The 19,383-nt window shown below is 51.4% G+C and overlaps 2 protein-coding genes across 9 annotated transcripts in view; one reads left to right on the forward strand and one right to left on the reverse strand.

The window, feature by feature from the left end:
* DPCD (deleted in primary ciliary dyskinesia homolog (mouse)) overlaps positions 1-19,383 on the reverse strand; it is a 38,564-nt gene that overhangs the window by 16,500 nt on the left and 2,681 nt on the right. The window contains exons 2-4 of one of the 3 annotated variants that reach the window (XM_054690347.1): positions 15,816-16,089; positions 12,710-12,856; positions 402-482 (exon numbers count right to left, since the gene is read on the reverse strand). In XM_054690347.1, coding sequence (XP_054546322.1) covers positions 402-441 — 40 coding nt within the window. In that variant the 5' untranslated portion in view covers positions 442-482; positions 12,710-12,856; positions 15,816-16,089. Of the gene's footprint in view, positions 1-401; positions 483-5,346; positions 5,458-12,709; positions 12,857-15,815; positions 16,090-19,383 lie in introns of those variants that run through there. The other 2 variants (XM_037495988.2, XM_037495989.2) reach the window with 2 other exon arrangements.
* On the forward strand, positions 5,489-14,224 carry POLL (DNA polymerase lambda). 6 transcript variants are annotated; one of them, XM_037495980.2, is made up of 9 exons: positions 5,489-5,565; positions 6,393-6,533; positions 6,996-7,290; positions 7,448-7,604; positions 7,887-8,204; positions 8,961-9,134; positions 9,650-9,778; positions 12,602-12,770; positions 13,172-14,224. In XM_037495980.2, exons 2-9 carry the CDS (start codon positions 6,419-6,421, stop codon positions 13,534-13,536), a joined length of 1,722 nt encoding a protein of 573 aa, XP_037351877.1. In that variant the 5' UTR covers positions 5,489-5,565; positions 6,393-6,418; the 3' UTR covers positions 13,537-14,224. The 6 variants fall into 6 exon arrangements, with proteins under 6 accessions (XP_037351877.1, XP_054546319.1, XP_037351879.1 ...); XM_054690344.1 differs by having other exon boundaries at positions 6,397-6,533; XM_037495981.2 differs by lacking the exon at positions 5,489-5,565 and adding an exon at positions 5,642-5,894.

Below are 19,383 nucleotides of genomic sequence, written 5' to 3' on the forward strand. Positions count from 1 at the left end.
GGTGAGGCTTCAGAAAACAAAAGACAAGCAAAACAAATAGAAGGGAAAGCCTGACCTTAGCACTGCTCGGCCTGCAAGGGCCATTTTCAGTTCCACCTGCTCTCTGAAGGTTTTTCCCAAAGGTTCCTCTGCTGCCCATTTCCACCTCAGAAGTGCTCGCTCCCATAGCCTGGGGGCGGGGGGTGCTTTATGGGTCAAGTGGACTTCCGCTCCACTTCTGATGTCCAGTCCTGGGTTCAGATTATTCTCAGGAACATCTTGGTTCATCTGAGGGCATCTGTTTCCCCTAGTTTCAGCATCTGGTACTGGGGTCCTCCCTCAGGCCTCAGTTAGGAGTGTTCACCTGTGCCTAGGTCACCGCAAGTGTACCTATGGGCTGACTGGGAACCCCCATCACTTACCAAGTAGTTCACCTGTCTTCTCATCATATTCTTCGGCCATTTCCTTCCCATCTGGGAACAAGTAGTGCACCTTCCTTCTCCCTGCGCACAAAGCAGAGTACCTTCCTCAAAACCTCCTCTTGCCTTCCACTCTACAGATCAAGGGATCTAGAAGGGAAATTCCAAAAGCCTTGGGCACACTGAGAATCCCTCCCAAGGTCTCCCACAACTCCTCGCCAACCTTGCCTACCATTACTTTAAGACATGTCTGGGACTCCCTTCTGTAGCTTGCTCTGAACTTGTCTTCGCTCTGCTGTTTCCTATACCAGTGAGAGCTCTAGACTTCATCCCATCTGTTGAGCGCCTCCTTTCCCCCTTTAAAATCTAGCTCAAATGCCACTTCCACTGGGAAGTCTTCCTTAGCTATCACACCCAGCCATCTTGGCAGAATTCATCCCCTCGTTGCTTGTGCCTTCTTACTGCTCTATTCATATCCACAGGGGAACACTGATTGGTGTGCTACTTTTTAAGGCCTCTGTCTCCCCAGGATTGGTATCATATTGATCTTTTCCTTCCTATTTCCTAAAGCCAAAGCTCTGTGCTCAGGACATTGAACTGGATTTTCTGACCATGCCCTCTCTTTAGCCACACTGTTGCTCTGCCCTCTTTGGCACATCTCTGTGACATCTCTAGCCACAGCGACAGTGTTAGTGTCCAGGGGTTTTCTTCATGGCATTTACCTTGGTTTTGAATTTTTCTCTATTTGCACTACCTGTCTTTTCTACTAGATAGAAGGGGTTTTAGCCCTCCTAACACCAAGCATAGTACCTGGCATCTATTAGGAGCTGATCATTACCGATTGAAAGAAAGAATGAACACTGATTCATCTTTCATTGAAAGAAGGGGGGCCTCCCCGGTGGCGCAGTGGTTGAGCGCTGGGTTGCGAAGCTGCCGGCGACCTCTGCGGCGCCGGTTCAATCCCCGGCTGCTCCCTGGCCACCTGAGGAGGGTCCCACATGGCGTGCAGACCTCTCCTGCCGCCCGCTGCTCCCCTCAGCAGTGTGCTTCGGTCTTTCTGCCTGCTCTGCTCCCCGCTCTGGCTCTGGTGAATTCTCTCACCCTCCCGCGCTTCTGACTGTACCCAGTGCATGTATAAACAAAAAACAAACAAATAAATAAAACATGCCTCTATTAAAATAAATAAATAAATAAATAAATACATACATAAAAAGAAAGAAGGGAAGGACTAAGGGAGTCTCTAGCCTGAAACTTCCAACTAGGTAGTATAAGCCTTTTCTTAAAAGTGACTATGTAATTCCCCCTACATTCCCCTACTTAGTTACAGGGAGGCTCTTCACTGAAACTAATACTCAACAGACAGGTACCCAACACATGCTTGACAAATAGAGCCCCAACGCCGCTAATGAGCTAAAGGTGCCACTAGCTAAAACAGGCAACTGTATCTGACCTACCAGTACTTTTCCCATCCAAAACACTCCTCTGGGACACAGTTCCCTTGAGTCATTCCTATTTGGTATTCAGGAGAAGTTCACCACATAATTTGCAGGGCCTCTCCCCTAGGTCACACTATTCTTAGTCCTTTGGATGGTAGATAGATTTGAAAGGGGTTTTCCTGCCAGGAGTGGGGTACCTACATAGAGCTGAGACTGTCTGGCCTGACCTTCTTTGCCCCCTGGAGTTGTCTTGAGTCCAGGCAGGATGCAATGCTTACAAGTGGTCAGTATTTAATATATTTTATTGCATTTAATTCTCACAATAATCCTATGTGCCCCCATTATAAGTGAGAAAAACTGAGGCTTAAAAGTCACACAACTTGTCCAAGGTCATAAAGTTAGGAAATGACAGATGCAGGCTTAAACTCATTTAAGGGCAAAGTCCATGCTCTCATAACCATACTAGGATAATATCCATGGCTCTTAATATTCTAGTAAGGTTGAACACTGTCCTAAGGGCTCATTGGTCATATTCTAGTGAATTACCTGTTTAGGCCTTAGCCTATTTTATTTGGGTAGTCATCTTGTTTTATTAATTTGACTGGACTTTGTATACATTAACCATATATGGGGAAAATATTTTGTTTCAGTTGCCTTTTATTTAAAGATACATAGTATGTATCTATATATTAAAGTTAAGAATTAAAGGTGTCCTGGGTTCTTATTACCAATAGCACATACACATACACACCAGGAGGGTAAATCTACAGGAGAGATTTAATAAGATATATCTATATATTTAATATTTTGAGGGGGCTGGAGGGAAAAAAACCCAACTAATAACATTGGTTTGTGATGCAGATGATGGAGGAACTTAAAATCCTGGCTGATGAAATAACTGTTTAAACACTGGCCCGTGACCAAAGCAGGGTCTTAAACAGATACTTGTACACCCATGTTCATAGCAGTATTAGTCACAATAGCTAAAAAGCAACCCATGTGTCCATTGACAGACGAATGGATAAACAAAATGTGGTACCGATATACAATGAAATGTTATTTGGCCTTAAAAAGGAAGGAAGAGCGTCCCTGGTGGCATAAGGGGTTAAGCACAACACTATGAAGCTATCCACAGCTTCTGTAGCATGAGTTCAATCCCTAGCAGGCCAGGGAGGTGACCCACATGGCGCACCAGACCTCTCCTGACTCGCCCGCTGCTCCCCTCAGCAGTGTATTTCAGTTAGTCTGCCTGTTCTGTTCCCCACCCTGTCTATGGTGAATCCTCTCATCCCCCACACCTCTGGCCTGTACTTCAGTTCTTGTATGCATAAATAAATAAATCTTTTTTTTAAAGATTTATTTATTTATTTATACAAGCACTGGGTACAGTCAGAAGCGCGGGAGGGTGAGAGAATTCACCAGAGCCAGAGCGGGGAGCAGAGCAGGCAGAAGGACCGAAGTACACTGCTGAGGGGAGCAGTGGGCGGCAGGAGAGGTCTGCGCGCCATGTGGGACCCTCCTCCGGTGGCCAGGGAGCAGCCAGGGATCAAACCAGCGCTGCAGAGGCTGCGGGTAGCTTCGCAACCCAGCGCTCAACCGCTGCGCTACCAGGGAGGCCCAAATAAATCTTTTTCTTTAAAATAGGAAGGAAATGTCTTGAAGACATTATACGAAGTGAAATAAGCCAGTCACAAAAGTATACAGCTATTGTATGACTCCACTTATATAAAGTTCCTACAGTAACTAAATTCATACAGAAAGAAAGTAGAACAGTGGTTGCCAGGAGCTGGGAGTAGGAGGAATGTAGTTAGTGTTTAATGGGTACAGAGCTCCAGCTGAAGAAAATGAAAAGGTTCTGGAGAAGGCAGTTGATGATGATTGCATTGCAACGTGAAAGTACTTAATGCCACTAAACCAAATAGTTAAAATGGTAAACTGTGTGTTATTTTTAATAACAGAAACAAAAAACAAAACTTACTGTGATGATCACTTTACAAAGTACATACATGCTGTACACTTGAAACTAAAATAATGTATGTCAATTATACTTCAATAGAAAACAAAACCAAACAAACAAAAAACAGTCCGGTGAGAACATGTCCCAAATCTTTAGCTTGGCAAAAGCAATGTATTACAACATACCCCAATTTATCTGCAATCCTGCCTCATTTTCCATCATTTCCCCTTATTGCTCCATGAGAACTTTCATTCACCCTTGCAGTCTTGCACCTGACAGTGTGGAGGGATGTTTCGAATGGGTGAATGCTTCAACTTCAGTAACCGGTTATTTCCCAGGTAATCAGACATGTGCTTTCATACCGCCTGGCCTGTACACGTGGACATTCTTTCTGGGCTAATTATCCCCATTTCTCCACTCAGCAAGCACCTATTAAATCTTTAGGACCCATCAACTCGACCTTTTCTGTCAGGTCTCTCTTCAAGGAGATGTTCATTTCCATCTTCATTCTCACAGCATTTTACAGAAGATTTTGACTTCTGATTAATCTACTATCGTTTATTTACTTGTCTTTCCTGACCACTTGGTGAACTCCTGGGACAATATGTCTTTCCTTCTATCTGCTCTAGTACAGTTTAGCACATGGCTAAAGCGTCCCTAAAAGCTGCAAGAATGAATGAGCAAAATTATTTTCGTTTTAATTTCCACACATCCGTGAGTGTGGATGTGAGTGCCTACCTGGTATCTTGAGAGCTACAGGAATTCATACCTAATTCATTCAGGCTACCAAGTGGGCCCAGGAAGAGGCCCTGAAAAACCAGGGCCCTACACCTGCCATTCTTAGGAGAAAAAAATCCCACTCCATACTCGTGTGCCCAACTCTTCCCAGCACACCCGGAGACCCTGCTCTGTCTCCCCTAAAGACCCAGGAAACATTTAGAGATTCGCTTACAAACATGAGAGCTGGAAAGGACCTCAAGATATCAAAGGTTGCCACCCCACCCACCTCGTTTTACAGATGAGGAAAGTGAGGTCCAAATAAGTAGAGGGGACAACCAGAGAGCCCCCGGTGACAGGGTGGTAACTAGAGCCCAGGTCTCCCCATCTCTCCATGGCACCAGGCTGTCTTCAGCAGAAGCCCAGGCTGAGGTTTATGGGGTCCCAGGTCACGATCCAGTTGTACCACTGACTGCCCAGGGCAGTTGGGACTGGCTAACACCTTCTCGCGTTTCCTTTTCTGTAAAACGGGGTGGAAGAGTAAAAGCCTCTTGGGACAGCGGTGTGGAGCAAAAACATAATGAAGATGAAAGGAAGTATTTATTAGTAACAACTCAGAGGTGCGAGTGGTGTAAAGGAAACTAGCGGGTGTTCGGAGACGCGTATTCGCGTCACGTCATCTCTCTGGGCCTCAGTTTCCTCATTTGCAAATACAGGCCCCGGCCGGGCTAGCGGCCACGACCTTTCCAGCTCTGCGGTCCCAGCTGTGAGGCGCCAACGCTGAGGGCCCGACTTGGGGTGGGGGGAGGGCGAGGGAGCTCGCGGGGCCTCGAGTTACCGTCCTGCAGGAGCGCCGTCTTCTCGGCCGCCCGCAGACTCTCCAGCCAGCCGGTCACCGCCATCTTCCCTCCGCCCAGCCGCGCGCCCGGCCGCTACCATGACAACCGTTCCGCCTGGGGCCACTTCCGGCTGACCCGGAAGGTGTCCTGGGCACTTGCTCTTTCCCACTCCCGGAGCCGTCGCGCTCGCCCTTCGTCCACGCTCATTGGCTGCCCCGGTAAGTTGTTACTCCTGCCCCCAATGGACCCGTCGGGTCTTGAGTGGCCCCGCCCGGACCGAATCCCGGGAGCCGGGTGGGGGCCTTAGGGCCGGGCCCGAGCACTGCAGCCCTCCTCTGGCCCCCAGTTGGGAGTCCATGGCACTCGCCAGCTGCGTCCGCGCCGGCTGCCGCACACCTGCCGGAGTCTTCTCCACCCCCAGCTGTGAGACCGAGGCGCCGTCAGTCCCAGAAGGCGCCCCACACCTGCGTTCGTGCCCCATTTCCCCGTGGCTGCGGGGCTGAGCCCTCCTCCCCGCCCCAGTCCAAGAGGCCCGTGACTGCGACAGGTGCAGGGCGTTTCCCCTGCCTCCCAAACACCTGCATCTACACCCCACGTTTTCCTCTGCGGTCTCTGATGGGGGTAGAGAGATTATGTAGGGTTTATGTGCAGCTATTCCACACCCCCAGTCTCCACTCCTGTTGAGAGCCAAGTCTATTCTAAAGATGCAGTTCTATATTCTAACTTGGTAATTCCCTCCTTTTGGTAAAGCCCTTTGGAAGTGAGATGCAGCAGGGTAGACGCTGCAGAGTCGCGCCCCTGAAGAATGATCTTACCTAGCCCTCAAAGGTTCTCCCAGTAGTCCCTGTCCACTCTGTTCCCCTTGAAAGGGCGTGAGTGTAGTACAAGGCTAAACCACTGAAATTCAGCTGGGTTTTGAGAGACCCCTGGCAACTAGTTACTGCCCCCAAAACCTGGTCAGTGGAGATTCCACTTCCATAGGCAAAGGGTTTGGGGGAACCTCAGATCTCATTATCCACATGACAACTGCCCGATCAACCCTCAGACAGGCCAGGATCCAGTCATAACTCAATGGACCTCAGAGGTGTCCTGAAGACATTTCCCAAGCGGAAGAAAACACGTGCCAATTCATCGCCTAAAGTATCTGCAAAGATTCCCAAAAGGGAAGAGGGAGAAGCAGCAGCAGGTGAGCAGACCTGCTCTCGGGTCCCCAGAGTTATGAGTTATTATATAGCCTAATTAACAAATAGGTGACAAAGGCTTAGATAGTAGGGCAGGGCAGGGGTTGGGGAGAGAGTTTAGTGACTGTGAGGCCTGTAATGGTCTTGTATACACCAGCTGTGTCTTGTGCCTGGTACACAGTCGGTGCTTATTAATATTTGTTTAAGGAATAAATGATCAAGTGAAGTGATACCTACAGTATGCCAGGCCCTGTTCTAGGGTATCGCAGGAAACTGTTAAAATCCTTGCTCCTGATATTCACTTGATGACCTATGAGGTAATTAGCAATATGCTTGCGGTGGGTCCCCAGAAGGCCAGCAGGTTGGATGGAAGGAAAATGATTGATTGGTGGTAGGGGACTATAAAGGGTTCATTCGGATCATATCTGAAAGTTACGACATTAGGCATCTGGATGTCCCCTCCACAGGGTGGCTGAGCTCCCTGCAGGCCCATGTTGTGCCCACTGGCATAGGGCGAGCCCGGGCAGAACTCTTTGAGAGACAGATTGTCCAGCATGGTGGCCAAATATGCTCTGCTGAGGCCCCAGGAATTACTCACATTGTGGTGGATGAAGGCATGGACTGTGAGCGAGCCCTCCGCCTCCTTAGACGGCCCCGGCTGCCCCCAGGTGCTCAGCTGGTCAAGTCGGCCTGGCTGAGCTTGTGCCTGCAGGAGAGAAGGCTGGTGGACACGGCAGGATTCAGCATCTTCATCCCTGACAGGTGGGCTGGTCCCAGTCTTTCCTCAAATGTTTTTTTTGGCAGCGTCTTGGACTCTTTTGGGCACATTGGAAAACCAAGATTTCAGAGTAGACAAGGACTGGGAGCAGAGACAGTTTGAGAGCTTTGGTATCTTAACCTCCCATCACTATCCCTGCAGGTACTTGGACCAGCCACAGCTCAGCAAAGCAGACCAAGTCTCTTCTCTTGGAGCCCAGGATGCTCTGGTCGGAACAGCCTGCTCTCCCCCAACTCTTCCTGCCAGACCTATATCTCCTCCCCAGAGGGCAGAAAAGACTTCAAGCACCCTAGTCCAGGTCAGGAGCCTCCCAGTCCCCACAACTCCCTTCCCTAGGAACTAGATCACAGAAACAGGGAGGGCCTGGTGGTGGTTCAGAGAGTCCCAGGCCTGAGAAAGGAAATGTCTCTTTATTGTGAAGCCATTTAGCTCTTCCCAACATTCATCATTCCTGCATTTGTCCAGGCCATATCTACCTTTTACCACTGGGGACCCTACGGCTGGCCACTGGGGATAAGGGTGAGGTGCCCTCCTCATAGAGGGCAGGAATTTATTTTCTTTTCTTCTTTCTTGCCTCAAGCCTGGCTCTGATGATGAAAACAGTGATGGGGAAGAGACCCAGGTTAATGCAGCTGATCTGGAAGCCCTGATCAGTGGCCACTACCCTACTCCCCCTGAGGGCGATGGTCAGCCTAGCCCAGCCCCTGAGGGCCTGAGTAAGTGGGTCTGTGCACAGCCTTCCAGTCAGAAAGCGACCAACCACAACTCCCACATCACAGAGAAGCTGGAAGTGCTGGCCAAAGCCTACAGTGTGCAGGGAGACAAGTGGCGGGCCCTGGGCTACGCCAAGGCCATCAATGCCCTCAAGAGCTTCCACAAGCCAGTCACCTCCTACCAGGTATCTGGGACTAGGGCAGGGTATATGGGGGCCTGGGGTTGGGGGAGTCTTCACTGACCAGAAGTTGATGGAGGTACCAGTCGCACGTGGGGATCAGGTGTGGTTTAGGTTTTATGATGTTTGGGATTTGTACAAAAGGAAAAAAAATGGAGAGACTGATGAAAGAAGATTGGCAAAACTTATAATCATTGAAGCTGGGTTTTGGGTACTTAGGTGTTCATTGTACTGTTCTCTCTACTTTTGAATTTTTTCCATAATAAAAAGTTTATACTCTTGAGGCCAGTAGACCAGGGTTTGAATTCTGATTCCCATCATTCACTCACTGTGTGACTTTAGGCAAGTTACCTAAATCCTTTGAGCCTTGGTTTTCTCATCACTGAAAAGGGACTAAGAATAGTAACAAAGTCATAGTGTTCCTGTGAGGACTAAATGAGATGATCCCTGCAGTGCAGGAGCTGATACCAGGAAGGCTTCAGTCAGTGGTAGCCGTGATGGTGGTGTGGTGACTAGTACCATCATTATTGCCTTTTCCCTCTTCCTGTGTTCATCTCCATCTCTTTGAGAACCAAAAGATGAGTTACCTAGCCCATGCCATTCAAACTTCTCATCTTCAGCTACGCCCAGGTTTTCACAGCCATCATTACCAACCAGCCAAGGGGCTTTTATTTGGACATCTGCTGAAGGGGAGCCAGCTTCCCCACTGCTGGCTCTACCTTCCCCATCTTCTGACTTTTCTGCCTCTGCCCCCTCCTCTAGGAGGCCTGCCATATCCCTGGAATTGGGAAGCGGATGGCAGAAAAGATTGAAGAGATCCTGGAGAGTGGGCACCTGCGGAAGCTAGACCACATCAGTGAGAGTGTGCCTGTCCTGGAGCTCTTCTCCAACATCTGGGGAGCCGGAACCAAGACTGCCCAGATGTGGTACCACCAGGTCACACCCTGTCCCAGCCTCCACTTTAGTTTTACTATGTCTAGAAGCTTCTGCTGCAGTTCTCTTACCTTGTACTCTGATGGGGGTGAATCCAGATTACAGGGAGACCACTTTTCAGGGGGCCAGGTAAACCCCTCTTCTGGCTCCCAGAACCATCCCCTTCTTTGGTTCCCTTGGGGCATTAATTTGTGGCACAGGCAGAGACAAGAAGTGTCTCTCTGTCCCCCAGACCAACAAGGGCCTTCCTGAGACAGCAGGCCTCAAGGCTAAGTATCCAGTGTTCCCAGACTGATGGAGTCATGAACCAGTATTTTAGGATTGTGGCAGAGCTGGTTAGGGTATGCTTTCCCCGACCCCTTCCTTTCCCAGGTCCCACTGTTTGTAGAATCAGTCATCCAAGGTTGGTCCTCAGACCTTCTTCGGAGTCTGAGCAATGGAAGACTTGTGTACTCATGTACTGTTTCATTAGTGGTCCTGGATCCTTACAGCCTCCCAAACTGGCTTCTTTTTTCCAGGGTTTCCGGACCTTAGAAGACATCCGCAACCACGCTTCCCTGACTACCCAACAGGCCATTGGTCTGAAGCATTACAATGACTTCCTGGAACGTATACCGAGGGAGGAGGCTACAGAGATCCAACAGACAGTAAGCAGAACAGTGAGGAGAGCCAGGCTCTGCTGTAACTTCCAGGCCTGGCTCGAAGTAAAGATACCTTAGTTGGGGAGTCCAGCAGGCAGAGGAAACTGTGGGTCACCAGGGGTTGGAACCAGTGGTGAAAGAGTAAGTTGAGTCTGAAGCTGTGAACCCAATGGAGGGATAGTGTTGGTAGGGTAGCAGGCTACAGTACCATCTCGCTGGGTTAGGGTTCTTAGTAGTCAGAGTTATCATTGGCTTAGATGCTAGAATGCCATTAGGATTGGGCTACTGTTAGGGCTAGATTAGACACTCAAAAACTACTTGAGGATATTGGGGTTTGAACTGGGCTAGGTTATGGTGGGCCAGCACAGAGGTTCTTTATGTTTGTTTGTTGTTGTTTCTTTTTTTTTTTTTTTTTTTTTAAAGATTTATTTATTTATTTACTTATGCAACCACTGGGTACAGTCAGAAGCGCGGGAGGGTTAGAGAATTCACCAGAGCCAGAGCAGGGAGCAGATCAGGCAGAAGGACCGAAGTACACTGCTGAGGGGAGCAGCGGGCGGCAGGAGAGGTCTGTGTGCCATGTGGGACCCTCCTCCGGTGGCCGGGGAGCAGCCGGGGATTGAACCGGCACTGCAGAGGCTGCGGGCAGCTTCTCAACCCAGCGCTCAACCACTGCGCCACCGGGAGGCCCTGTTGTTGTTTCTTTAAAGATTTATTTATTTATGCATACAAGAGCTGGGGTACAGGCCAGAGATGTGGGGGTGTGAGAGGATTCACCAGAGACAGAGTGGGGAGCAGAACAGGCAGACTGACTGAAACACACTGCTAAGGGAAGCAGCGGGTGAGACAGGAGAGGTCTGCTGCTATTGCTTCATAGTGCTGTGCTTAACCCCTTTCGCCACCAGGGAGGCTCCTTGTTGGTTTTTTTTTTAATTCACAAACTTCTTTGAGAATCTTAAGGAAACTATGGACTTTTTTCTCTCCAGAATTTGTATAAATGTACAAACTTTTCTATCTCTGTCCAGATGTATCAACGTCTGAAGGTCTGGTTCAGGGTTGGGGTTAGTGTCAAAGCACAGTACCCTTGGAATTAGGTCTGTGGTTAGAGGGAAGTAACCCTAATTGTAGGGTTACAATTAGGCCTGAATCAGGAGTAGAGTTTTCTTCTTTCTTAGTGTTGGATGCTTTTAAGATTTGTGGTTGTCCTTGAAATAAGGTTTGGCCAAGATTAAGGTTTTATTTAAAGTAGTGTTAGGGATTAAGTGCATATAAAACCTAGATCAGAGAGAGAATAGAGTATGACATCTAGGGCTAGATATATATCACTTGTTCAGCTGATGTCAGGGTAAAGGGTTGGTTGCTATGGGCAAAATTTACTCACTTTGGTCTAGGATTCTGATAGACTCCACGGAGACTCTGGCCCAGCTGAGTTGAAATTAGCCTCTAGCTCTACTCCCAGGACACTGGACCATGAGGCCCTTGCAGGTTGGATAGACAGCTCCTTTGTGCACCTATCAGCAGGCCTTGGTACAAGTGATGACACTGTCACTCAGCCATGCTATTCAGGCATAGAGAATGTCCCAGCCAGCCTCCAGCCTCCCCACCCCCCATTGGAACAGAAGTGGCTTCCCACCTGGCCTACTCCCCCTATTTAAGGGTTCCAGCCTTAGGCTTTTTTGATGGAGTTACTCATCCCAGGCCTCCTCCCATCCTCTTGGGAGGCTCATGAAGAAAGTTGAGGGGATTAGCAGAGCCTGTCTGTCAGGAGAATTGAGGTGTTCTGCCTACTGGTTTCCAGGGCCCCAGAAATCTCAGTGTCCTGGGGTGGAGGCGGGCATCCATCTACATTTGAAAGGCCTCTGTGTCTGTGTGGTGGAGACTAATAGGTTTATCCCCCTCAATGAGGGATGATCCTCTAGCTGACAGTCCTCTCGGTCTTGCCTCTCTCCCCACCAAGTAAGGCTCTGGGCATTGGCTCACAGTTAATGTTTTCTTTCCTTTCCTTTTTTTTTTTTTAAGATTTATTTATTTATTTGTTTGTATGTTTGTTTATTTATACAAGCACTGGGTACAGTCAGAAGTGTGGGAGGGTGAGAGAATTCACCAGAGCCAGAGCAGGGAACAGAACAGGCAGAAGGACCGAAGTACACTGCTGAGGAGAGCAGTGGGCGGCAGGAGAGGTCTGCGCGCCACGCGGGACCCTCCTCCGGTGGCCGGGGAGCAGCCGGGGATCGAACCAGCGCTGCAGAGGCTGCGGGCAGCTTCGCAACCCAGCGCTCAACCGCTGCACCACCAGAGAGGCCCTCTTTCCTTTCCTATGGGTGTAGTCATATTGCTCTATTTTCCCCCAGTTCTAGGCCAGGGGCACCCTGCCAGCCAAGTTCCAACTCAATCTTTCTTTAGCCCCAAATCCTTATATCCAGGACCACTGAGACCAGGCTAAGGACTTCCAGGCTCTTTGTGCTAAATAGAGTTTCACAGAGCTGGACACATGGGTTAGGGCAGAGGCCAAGAGAAGGTGTGCCTTTCTGTTCTTAGCTCTAGAGGGACAGGTAGTGCTTCCCTCAGAATCAGATCTTACAGCTTGTATCTCACCTCAGGCTACCTCTGGTGGTAATAGTGTATTTTCTACTCTTCTAACCTAGTGAAACTAGAGAACAGCCATTCTGCAGGGTAGATCACTGGCGTCTGTTGCTTGGGGTTCATTCCCGCAGGGATTGTCTTGGGGCAAAAGCTGGACATGTGGGCTCCTGAATCAGGCAGGGAAGGCCTGGGGAGAGGAATGCCTTGTAGGCCCATAGCCTTTCACCCCTCATTGCTCTTTCCCAGGTCTGGAAGTCAGCTCAGGCCTTCAACCCTGGGCTGCTGTGTGTGGCATGTGGCTCATACCGACGGGGAAAGGCCACCTGTGGTGATGTGGATGTGCTGGTCACTCACCCGGATGGCCGGTCTCACCAGGGCATCTTCAGTCCACTCCTTGACAGCCTTCGGCAGCAAGGTATAAGCACCATTTTTGGATGAGCAGGTTGGCAGGAGGCAGGACAGGGCAGGGCTGGGCAGGAGCGAAAGCTTCAAAGCTGCAGTCTGTAGGCAGGAAGCAGGACAGGACAGCTTTATGAGACCCACGTCCCTTGTGGCCGAGCATTTCAGAGAAGGGGTGAAACAGGCCCTTCGTACCTACACAGAAGTCCTCAATGATACTTGCAGGTTGAGCATGTCTCATCTGACGACGCTGTGGGGGGATGTGGGAGGACCTACTGTTTTACAGATAAAGAGATAGGCCCAGAGTGGGCAGTCATCCAGAAAATAAATGGGCAAGCTGGGAATAGAGGATGATGGGATGGCCCTGAGCCTGGCTCCCCTTCTCCATCCTCCAACAACCCTCCTGTGTTGAACCAGGTTTCCTAACAGATGACTTGGTGAGCCAGGAGGAGAATGGCCAGCAGCAGAAGTACTTGGGCGTATGCCGGCTTCCAGGGCCAGGGCGACGGCACCGACGACTGGACATCATCGTTGTACCCTACAGTGAGTTTGCCTGTGCCATACTGTACTTCACCGGCTCTGCCCACTTCAATCGCTCCATGAGGGCTCTGGCCAAGACCAAGGGCATGAGCTTGTCTGAGCACGCCCTCAGCACAGCTGTGGTTCGGGACGCCCAAGGCCATAAGGTGGGGCCTGGCCGAGTGCTGCCCACACCCACTGAGAAGGACGTCTTCAGGCTCTTAGGCCTCCCCTACCGAGAACCAGCTGAGCGGGACTGGTGACCCATGACTGGGGGCAAGGGGTGCCGAGCTGGACTGCTGCTCCATCTGGCCATCAGTACTGCCTTCCAGTCTCAACTGGCTGAATTTCAGTGTTTTAACCACCAGCTCCATGTGCCTGAGGAAGAGGACCTGCCTGGCTCCCAGGGTCTTCCTAGCTCTCTCCTCTCCAGAAACAGGCTATTATCCCTTCTACCTCACCACTGCCTGGTGGAGTTGTGCACCCACACAGCCCCTTGTCCTGTTTAAAGCAGGAACAGTAGCTGGTTTGAAGCTACCTTTCTGCGCTAAGTGCCCAGTCATTCCTCCTTCCCCACCCGGGGAGAGCCCTGCTGGGATGGGGGCAGTAAGGGGAGAGACAAGGAGCATCACCCATCACCCTGTGGAGCAGAATGAGCCCTTCTCCATGTACGTCACACACCCTGCTTCATGTGCTACTGGAGGTGTGGGGAAGGGGGTGCCCCTGACTGGGTGAGGGCTACATTTGAAGGCCCAGGAACTCAATAAAGTGCATTTGACATTCAACCTGCCTGGTGTCAGTGAGCTGCTATGGTCCCTGCCTGCCCTCTTCCACTCAGGTAAGGATGGAGATGGGGACTGAATGGGGACCCAGAAAGGCAGGTTAACTGCTCCCCCTACAAACAGGCTGGGCCTGAGTCAACTCAGACAGGGGTGGGTGGATATTAAAAGGAAGAACTCATGGGGCCTCCCTGGTGGCGCAGCGTTGAGCACTGGGTTGTGAAGCTGCCCGCAGCCTCTGCAGTGTGGGTTCGATACCCGGCCACCAGGTGAGGGTCCCACATGGCGCGCAGACCTCTCCTGCCTCCCGCTGCTCCCCTCAGCATTGTATTTCGTTAGTCTGCCTGTTCTGCTTGCCTCTCTGGCTCTGGTGAATTCTCTTACCCTCCCATGCTTCTGACTGTACCCAGTGCTTGTATAAATAAATAAATAAATCGTAAAAAAAAAAGGAAGAACTCATGGAGTCAGGAATTAGGAGTTCCTCTCTACCCATCAGGGTCTCCTGTGGGCCCTGCCCTCGGACAGGCTATCCGTGAACACAAGGGATCAACCAGTGGTAACCTGTGTGCCTCTGACAGCTGCCTGGAGGAGTGAAAGGCAGACTGACAGGAAATCCTGCTTGAGAAGGGTATGCAGGTCACGTTTGGGGATGATTAAGGACCCTGCTTTAGAGAGGATGCTGTATGTCAGGGACCAGGAGAAGGCCAGGCTAGGGAAAGATGGGAAGTCAAGCTGAGGGCTTGGTTTGATAGAGCAGATTACAGCCAGTTTGCCTGCTGGGACAGGATAGTTTTCAGAGACTGGACCTCGCAGGGCGGAGAATCTGGTGAGGGGAGCGTTGGTGTAGAGAAGGTTTGGGCATACCACATGTGACGAAACAGCATGGACGCAGGGGGAGGAGGCGGTGCTGGAGGAATAGTCAGGGTCCCGGAGAGGCCCAGGGCCTGAAGGGATTTTGAAGCAGAGTGTGAGTGGAAGTTGGGCTGCAGAGATGGGCTCAAATCTGAGTGCCCTGCACAAGAGGTAGGCTGCAGGAAGGCGCTAAGTCCTACAACTTCTGTAGCCTGCACAGTCCAGGAGCTGGCCTTGGGTGTGGTGTCAGAGAACTGAGTAACCTTAGAGTGGGCCCCTCGACTCTAGTTCAGAACCCTAAAGTCAAGCCATGGGCCTTGCCTGCCAAGAAAGGAAGCAAACAAAAGCCATGGAGTCTGGGAGGACTCCTTTCACAGCTCAGTCCCAGCCAGGGACAGCTGCATCCAAGGCCCGTGAGGGGCGAGCTTCTACCCCCCAGGAGGTATGGCGGCCCAGGGCCTGGAGTGGTCCAAAGGAGCTGGGGGGAAATCCCTGGCCCCCAGATGTTAGCACTGCTTTGGGTGCCTCCTCAAGCTCTGCTAGTTCTACTCCAGACCGGGCCCTCAGTAAGGGTCAGAGTTGGCAGAAGCCCAAAGCCTGGAGTGTTGGGGAGCAAATGTGGAAGTTATTTCTCCTTTCTGTTTGTTCCCACTTCAGTGCCCCAGGCTATTCAGCAGCCTCTCCAGGCCTGGAGAAATGGGGCCTTTAGGAGAAGAGAGAACCCATGGGTCATGGTTAACTTGGCTAATTAACCCCTTCTTCCACACAGGAAGCCCCTAGGAACACAGGGATAGTGCTGACTTCTCTGTCTGAAACCAGGGGCCTGGCTTCCATTCCTGCCAACCCCCCACCTTCCAGGGTACTTAGGATTACAGAGTCTGCTTTCAAACCATACAGACTTATGGCCTTACCTCCTGACAAGGGCAACAGGAAATCATGGAATAAAAAGGAAGAGTGCCCACTACTTCTAGAAAGATCCTGGTGGTGGTCTCCTTGCTCATCTGACACAGGAGCCCAGGGGAACGGCCAATGGGAGGATTTCTGTGTCTTCAGAAAGTCTGTCCAATTTGAAGGGGGTATTGTTCTCTGAGCCCGACGCCAAGGGTGTGCTGGGCTGGAGGGGCTCGCTAGCCACTTCAGAGTCTGAACCTGGTTCCTGGTCAGGCTTTCAGCCCAGTCTTCACCCTGGAAAGAGAGATTGTGTTTCAGAGCCCTGGTGGGAACTGGCAATCTGTCCAGCAATTGAGCATCTCCCCAAACCATCACAAAGTCACCATGTGGTCCTGGGGAAAAGAGAGTCCCAGCAAGCCTGCCCCCGACCCCAGCTCACCACCACTCTGTCACTGAGCCAGATTTGTTTCTGGCCGGACCTCATGTGTGGTAGGCAGTATAGTGACTCCACCTGCCACCTGCTCCCAAAGATACCCACATCCTAATATCTGGAACCTGTGACTAAGTTACGTTATTTGGTGAGAGGGACTTTGCAAGTGTGATTAGGGTCAAGGGTTTTGAGACAGAGGAACTAATCCTGAATTATCCAGTGGCCCTAATCTAATCCTGAGTCCTTAAAAGTGGAGAACCTTCCCCAATATAGAGGGAAGGTCAGAGATGGGATGTTTCTGACTTTGAAGATCAAGAAGGCAGGCCACCAGCCAAGGAATGAGGGCAGCCTTTTAAAGCTGGAACAGGCAGGTAATCAGATTTTACTTCAGCGCTTCCATCAGGCAACACAACCCTGCTCACACCTTGATTTTATTCCAGTGGAGGCAGATTTCTAAACAATAGAATCTATTATGCAATGATAATCTTGTGTTGCTTTAAGCCACTAAGTGTGTGGTAATGTGATCTTACAAAAGAGAACCAGATGTGTCTTGGCTCTTCTATACAAATTGTGTGTAAGGACCTTGGGTGTGAACAGGCTTGGCTGTGAGGTGGAGAAGGTCCCCTGAATAGCTCGGTGTGGGGGAGAGGAGGAGGCCTCCTACATCCGGAGGGGTGGGGGTCTGGTGGCAAGCAGAGCCCGGGGCTCCCGCATGTGACTGGCACAGTGTGAGCCTGTCACTGACCTCTCAGGGCTACTCTGCCCAGGCCTACCGAGCTAGGAGCCTCACCTCTTCCCACGGCTGGGGATGACGACACTGGCCCAAGTTGCACTGAAAAGGGGAGAAGATAAAGCCAGGCTTTCTTCCTGGGTTCTGGCTGTTCATGGTGTGTGTGTGTGTGTGGGGGGGGAACAGGCATGTACAGGGGGCCAGGGGCCTCCCAGGCCTGGAGTGGGCATGACAAGCTTGGCAAGCCCAGCTGTGTCCTGCCGTACAGGATCCAAGGGCTGGGAACGTAAAACCCAGGCCATTTGTCCTGCTTTTCCAGACAGCTATGGAATTCCTGTCCCTTTAAATGGAACATGGAACATGATGCCTTTGCCAGGACTAGGGACTACAACTTGGAGAAGACGTTGGCCTTATTCCCTCTTTGCTCCAACAGAAGAGCTCCTTTCCAGACTCCCCACTATCTCAGAGATTGGCCTCCCGTGGAAGTACAACTGTGGGGCAACTGCTACCCAGACTGGACACATTCAGGCACTGCCCCAGCCTGGGATGGGCTCAGCCCCATGACCTTCAGCTCTAGTCCACTCTACTTCAGTCCAGGCACCAGCCAGCTTTCCAGAAGGCGTGAGTCCCAGGGCAGCCCTGCTTCTGAGCTCTGGGACCGGGGACCCCCCCAGGTCTAAAGCCCTCAAGCTGGTCTGAGATACTCAGCCAGAGATACCCTACCTGGGGGTCCTCAAGGCCTGCTCCCCCACACTGGAGGTCAGTGCAGAAGCGAGCCCCAGCAAAAGACCTAGTGGGACCATTCCTGAATAAGGCCCCAGAGATTAGGAGAGAACCCAGGGGTCGAGGGACTATGGGGAGGGCTCTGAGGATGCCGGCTGTGTGGCTGAGGAGCTGTGGAGTCTTTTCTGGCCCTTCACTCTGCTGGGCTTGGGTCTGCCCGATAGAGCAGGCCCCAAGCCTCAGACAGTGTTCTTCGAGAGCAAGCCCCGTTAGCCACTGCCACTGCCCCCACTCATTGGGCCTGGGCTCCCTCAGCTGTCACTGCGCCCTGGTGTTTCACTGCATGTTCATGCGCTCATGTGCCTCACGTGCCGACCTGGCCTGTTTGTGCTCTGTGTGTTCCTGATTTGGTATCTGTGGGTGTGTGGGCGACCCCGGGTGTTTGTCAGCGTGTCTGTCTATCCCGAGCTCTTAGTTGCCTGCCCCAGTGTTGTCAAGGGCTCAGGCAGGACCTGGGGGACGGAAGGGGGTCCCTGGAAGTCCCGTGTGGTACCAGGCGGGGACTGCATACGTGCTGGATCCCTGGGCTCTGGACGCTGGGTCCTTAAGTCCACGGAGGCGGCCGCAGGGCGGGCCGCCTGCGTCAGCCTTGAGCGGCCATCAATAGCGCGCGGTTAATTAATTTGATGGGAACAGCAGGGACCGCCGTTTGCATTTAGTGAAGTTCCAGGAACTTCCAACCTCATCTTCATAATTGGCCTCATAAATTGTAAGAAAGAGAGAGATCAGCAAAGCGGGAGGGAGGAGGGGCTGCCCGTCCGTCCTTATTTAATTTTATTGCTGAAATTCATCTTTTTAGCCTCCTCCGGAATCGGCTCTCCCTGCCGGATTTGCCTAATCATGATAAATTAATATTCATTTCCCCACCTCTTACCCAGCTCCCGCGCTTGGATGGAGTTGGGGAGGGTCTCCATCCAGCCCCTCCGCCAGGCCTCTGTGCACCTGAGGGTAGGGAACTGAAGGGGAGTTTGCAAACAGAATAGAAAGTGGAGCCTGGGGAGCTCAAGAGGGAAGAGGTGGGTGCTGTTACTGTGGGGGGCCTGAGGGGAGATGATTGATTGGGGTTCCCAGATCAGAGGCTCCTGAGGCAGGAACAGCCTGGGGTGGGGGTCCAGGATGCTGGGATCAACTACCCCAACCTGGCCAGGGCTGGGTGTGAGGAGGCAGAAAGAGCCTGGGGTCAAGGTTGGGGGCAGTCAGGACTGATTTGGGAGATGGATTTGGAGAGCCAGCTCTGGTAGAAAGGCAGGGCAGAGGAGGTTGGTTGTCTACCCACTCTGGTCTTTGCCCCATCCCCCACCAACTAGATGCAGGCCACCTTGCCCTATGCAGATGTCATGAGGGGCACAGCCTAGTCTGTGGGTCCCACAGCCTGGTCCAGCTGGGTGGCTGGACCCCTTAAGTGGGCACCTTCCCGGAGCAGTGCCATTGTCCCAGTTACTGATCTTCCTTGGTGATGCCCTTTAAAGGTCTGCAGGGAAGTGCTGATGAGTGTAACGCAGTCCTGCTTTTCTCTGGGCAGTGGGGGGGCCACCTACAGTCCAAAGGATCAACATTCTGTCTTCTTGCTTCACAATTAGTATGTGAGACATGAAAAGGACTTCAGGTTTCATCCAGTTCCTTGCCCCATTTATCAGGTAAGGAA

The sequence above is a fragment of the Talpa occidentalis genome, unplaced genomic scaffold (genome assembly GCF_014898055.3).
Source record: "Talpa occidentalis isolate TD23 unplaced genomic scaffold, MPIMG_talOcc4v2.1 talOcc4.8, whole genome shotgun sequence".
Taxonomy (NCBI): Eukaryota; Metazoa; Chordata; class Mammalia; order Eulipotyphla; family Talpidae; genus Talpa; species Talpa occidentalis.

Bases quoted from the DNA above. Each gene is read 5' to 3' on its own strand.
- POLL (XM_037495980.2), top strand. From the start codon at position 6,419: ATGGACCTCAGAGGTGTCCTGAAGACATTTCCCAAGCGGAAGAAAACA. The intron at 7,291-7,447 runs GTGGGCTGGTCC...CTATCCCTGCAG, and splicing joins AGCATCTTCATCCCTGACAG to GTACTTGGACCAGCCACAGC. The intron at 7,605-7,886 runs GTCAGGAGCCTC...TCTTGCCTCAAG, and splicing joins CTTCAAGCACCCTAGTCCAG to CCTGGCTCTGATGATGAAAA.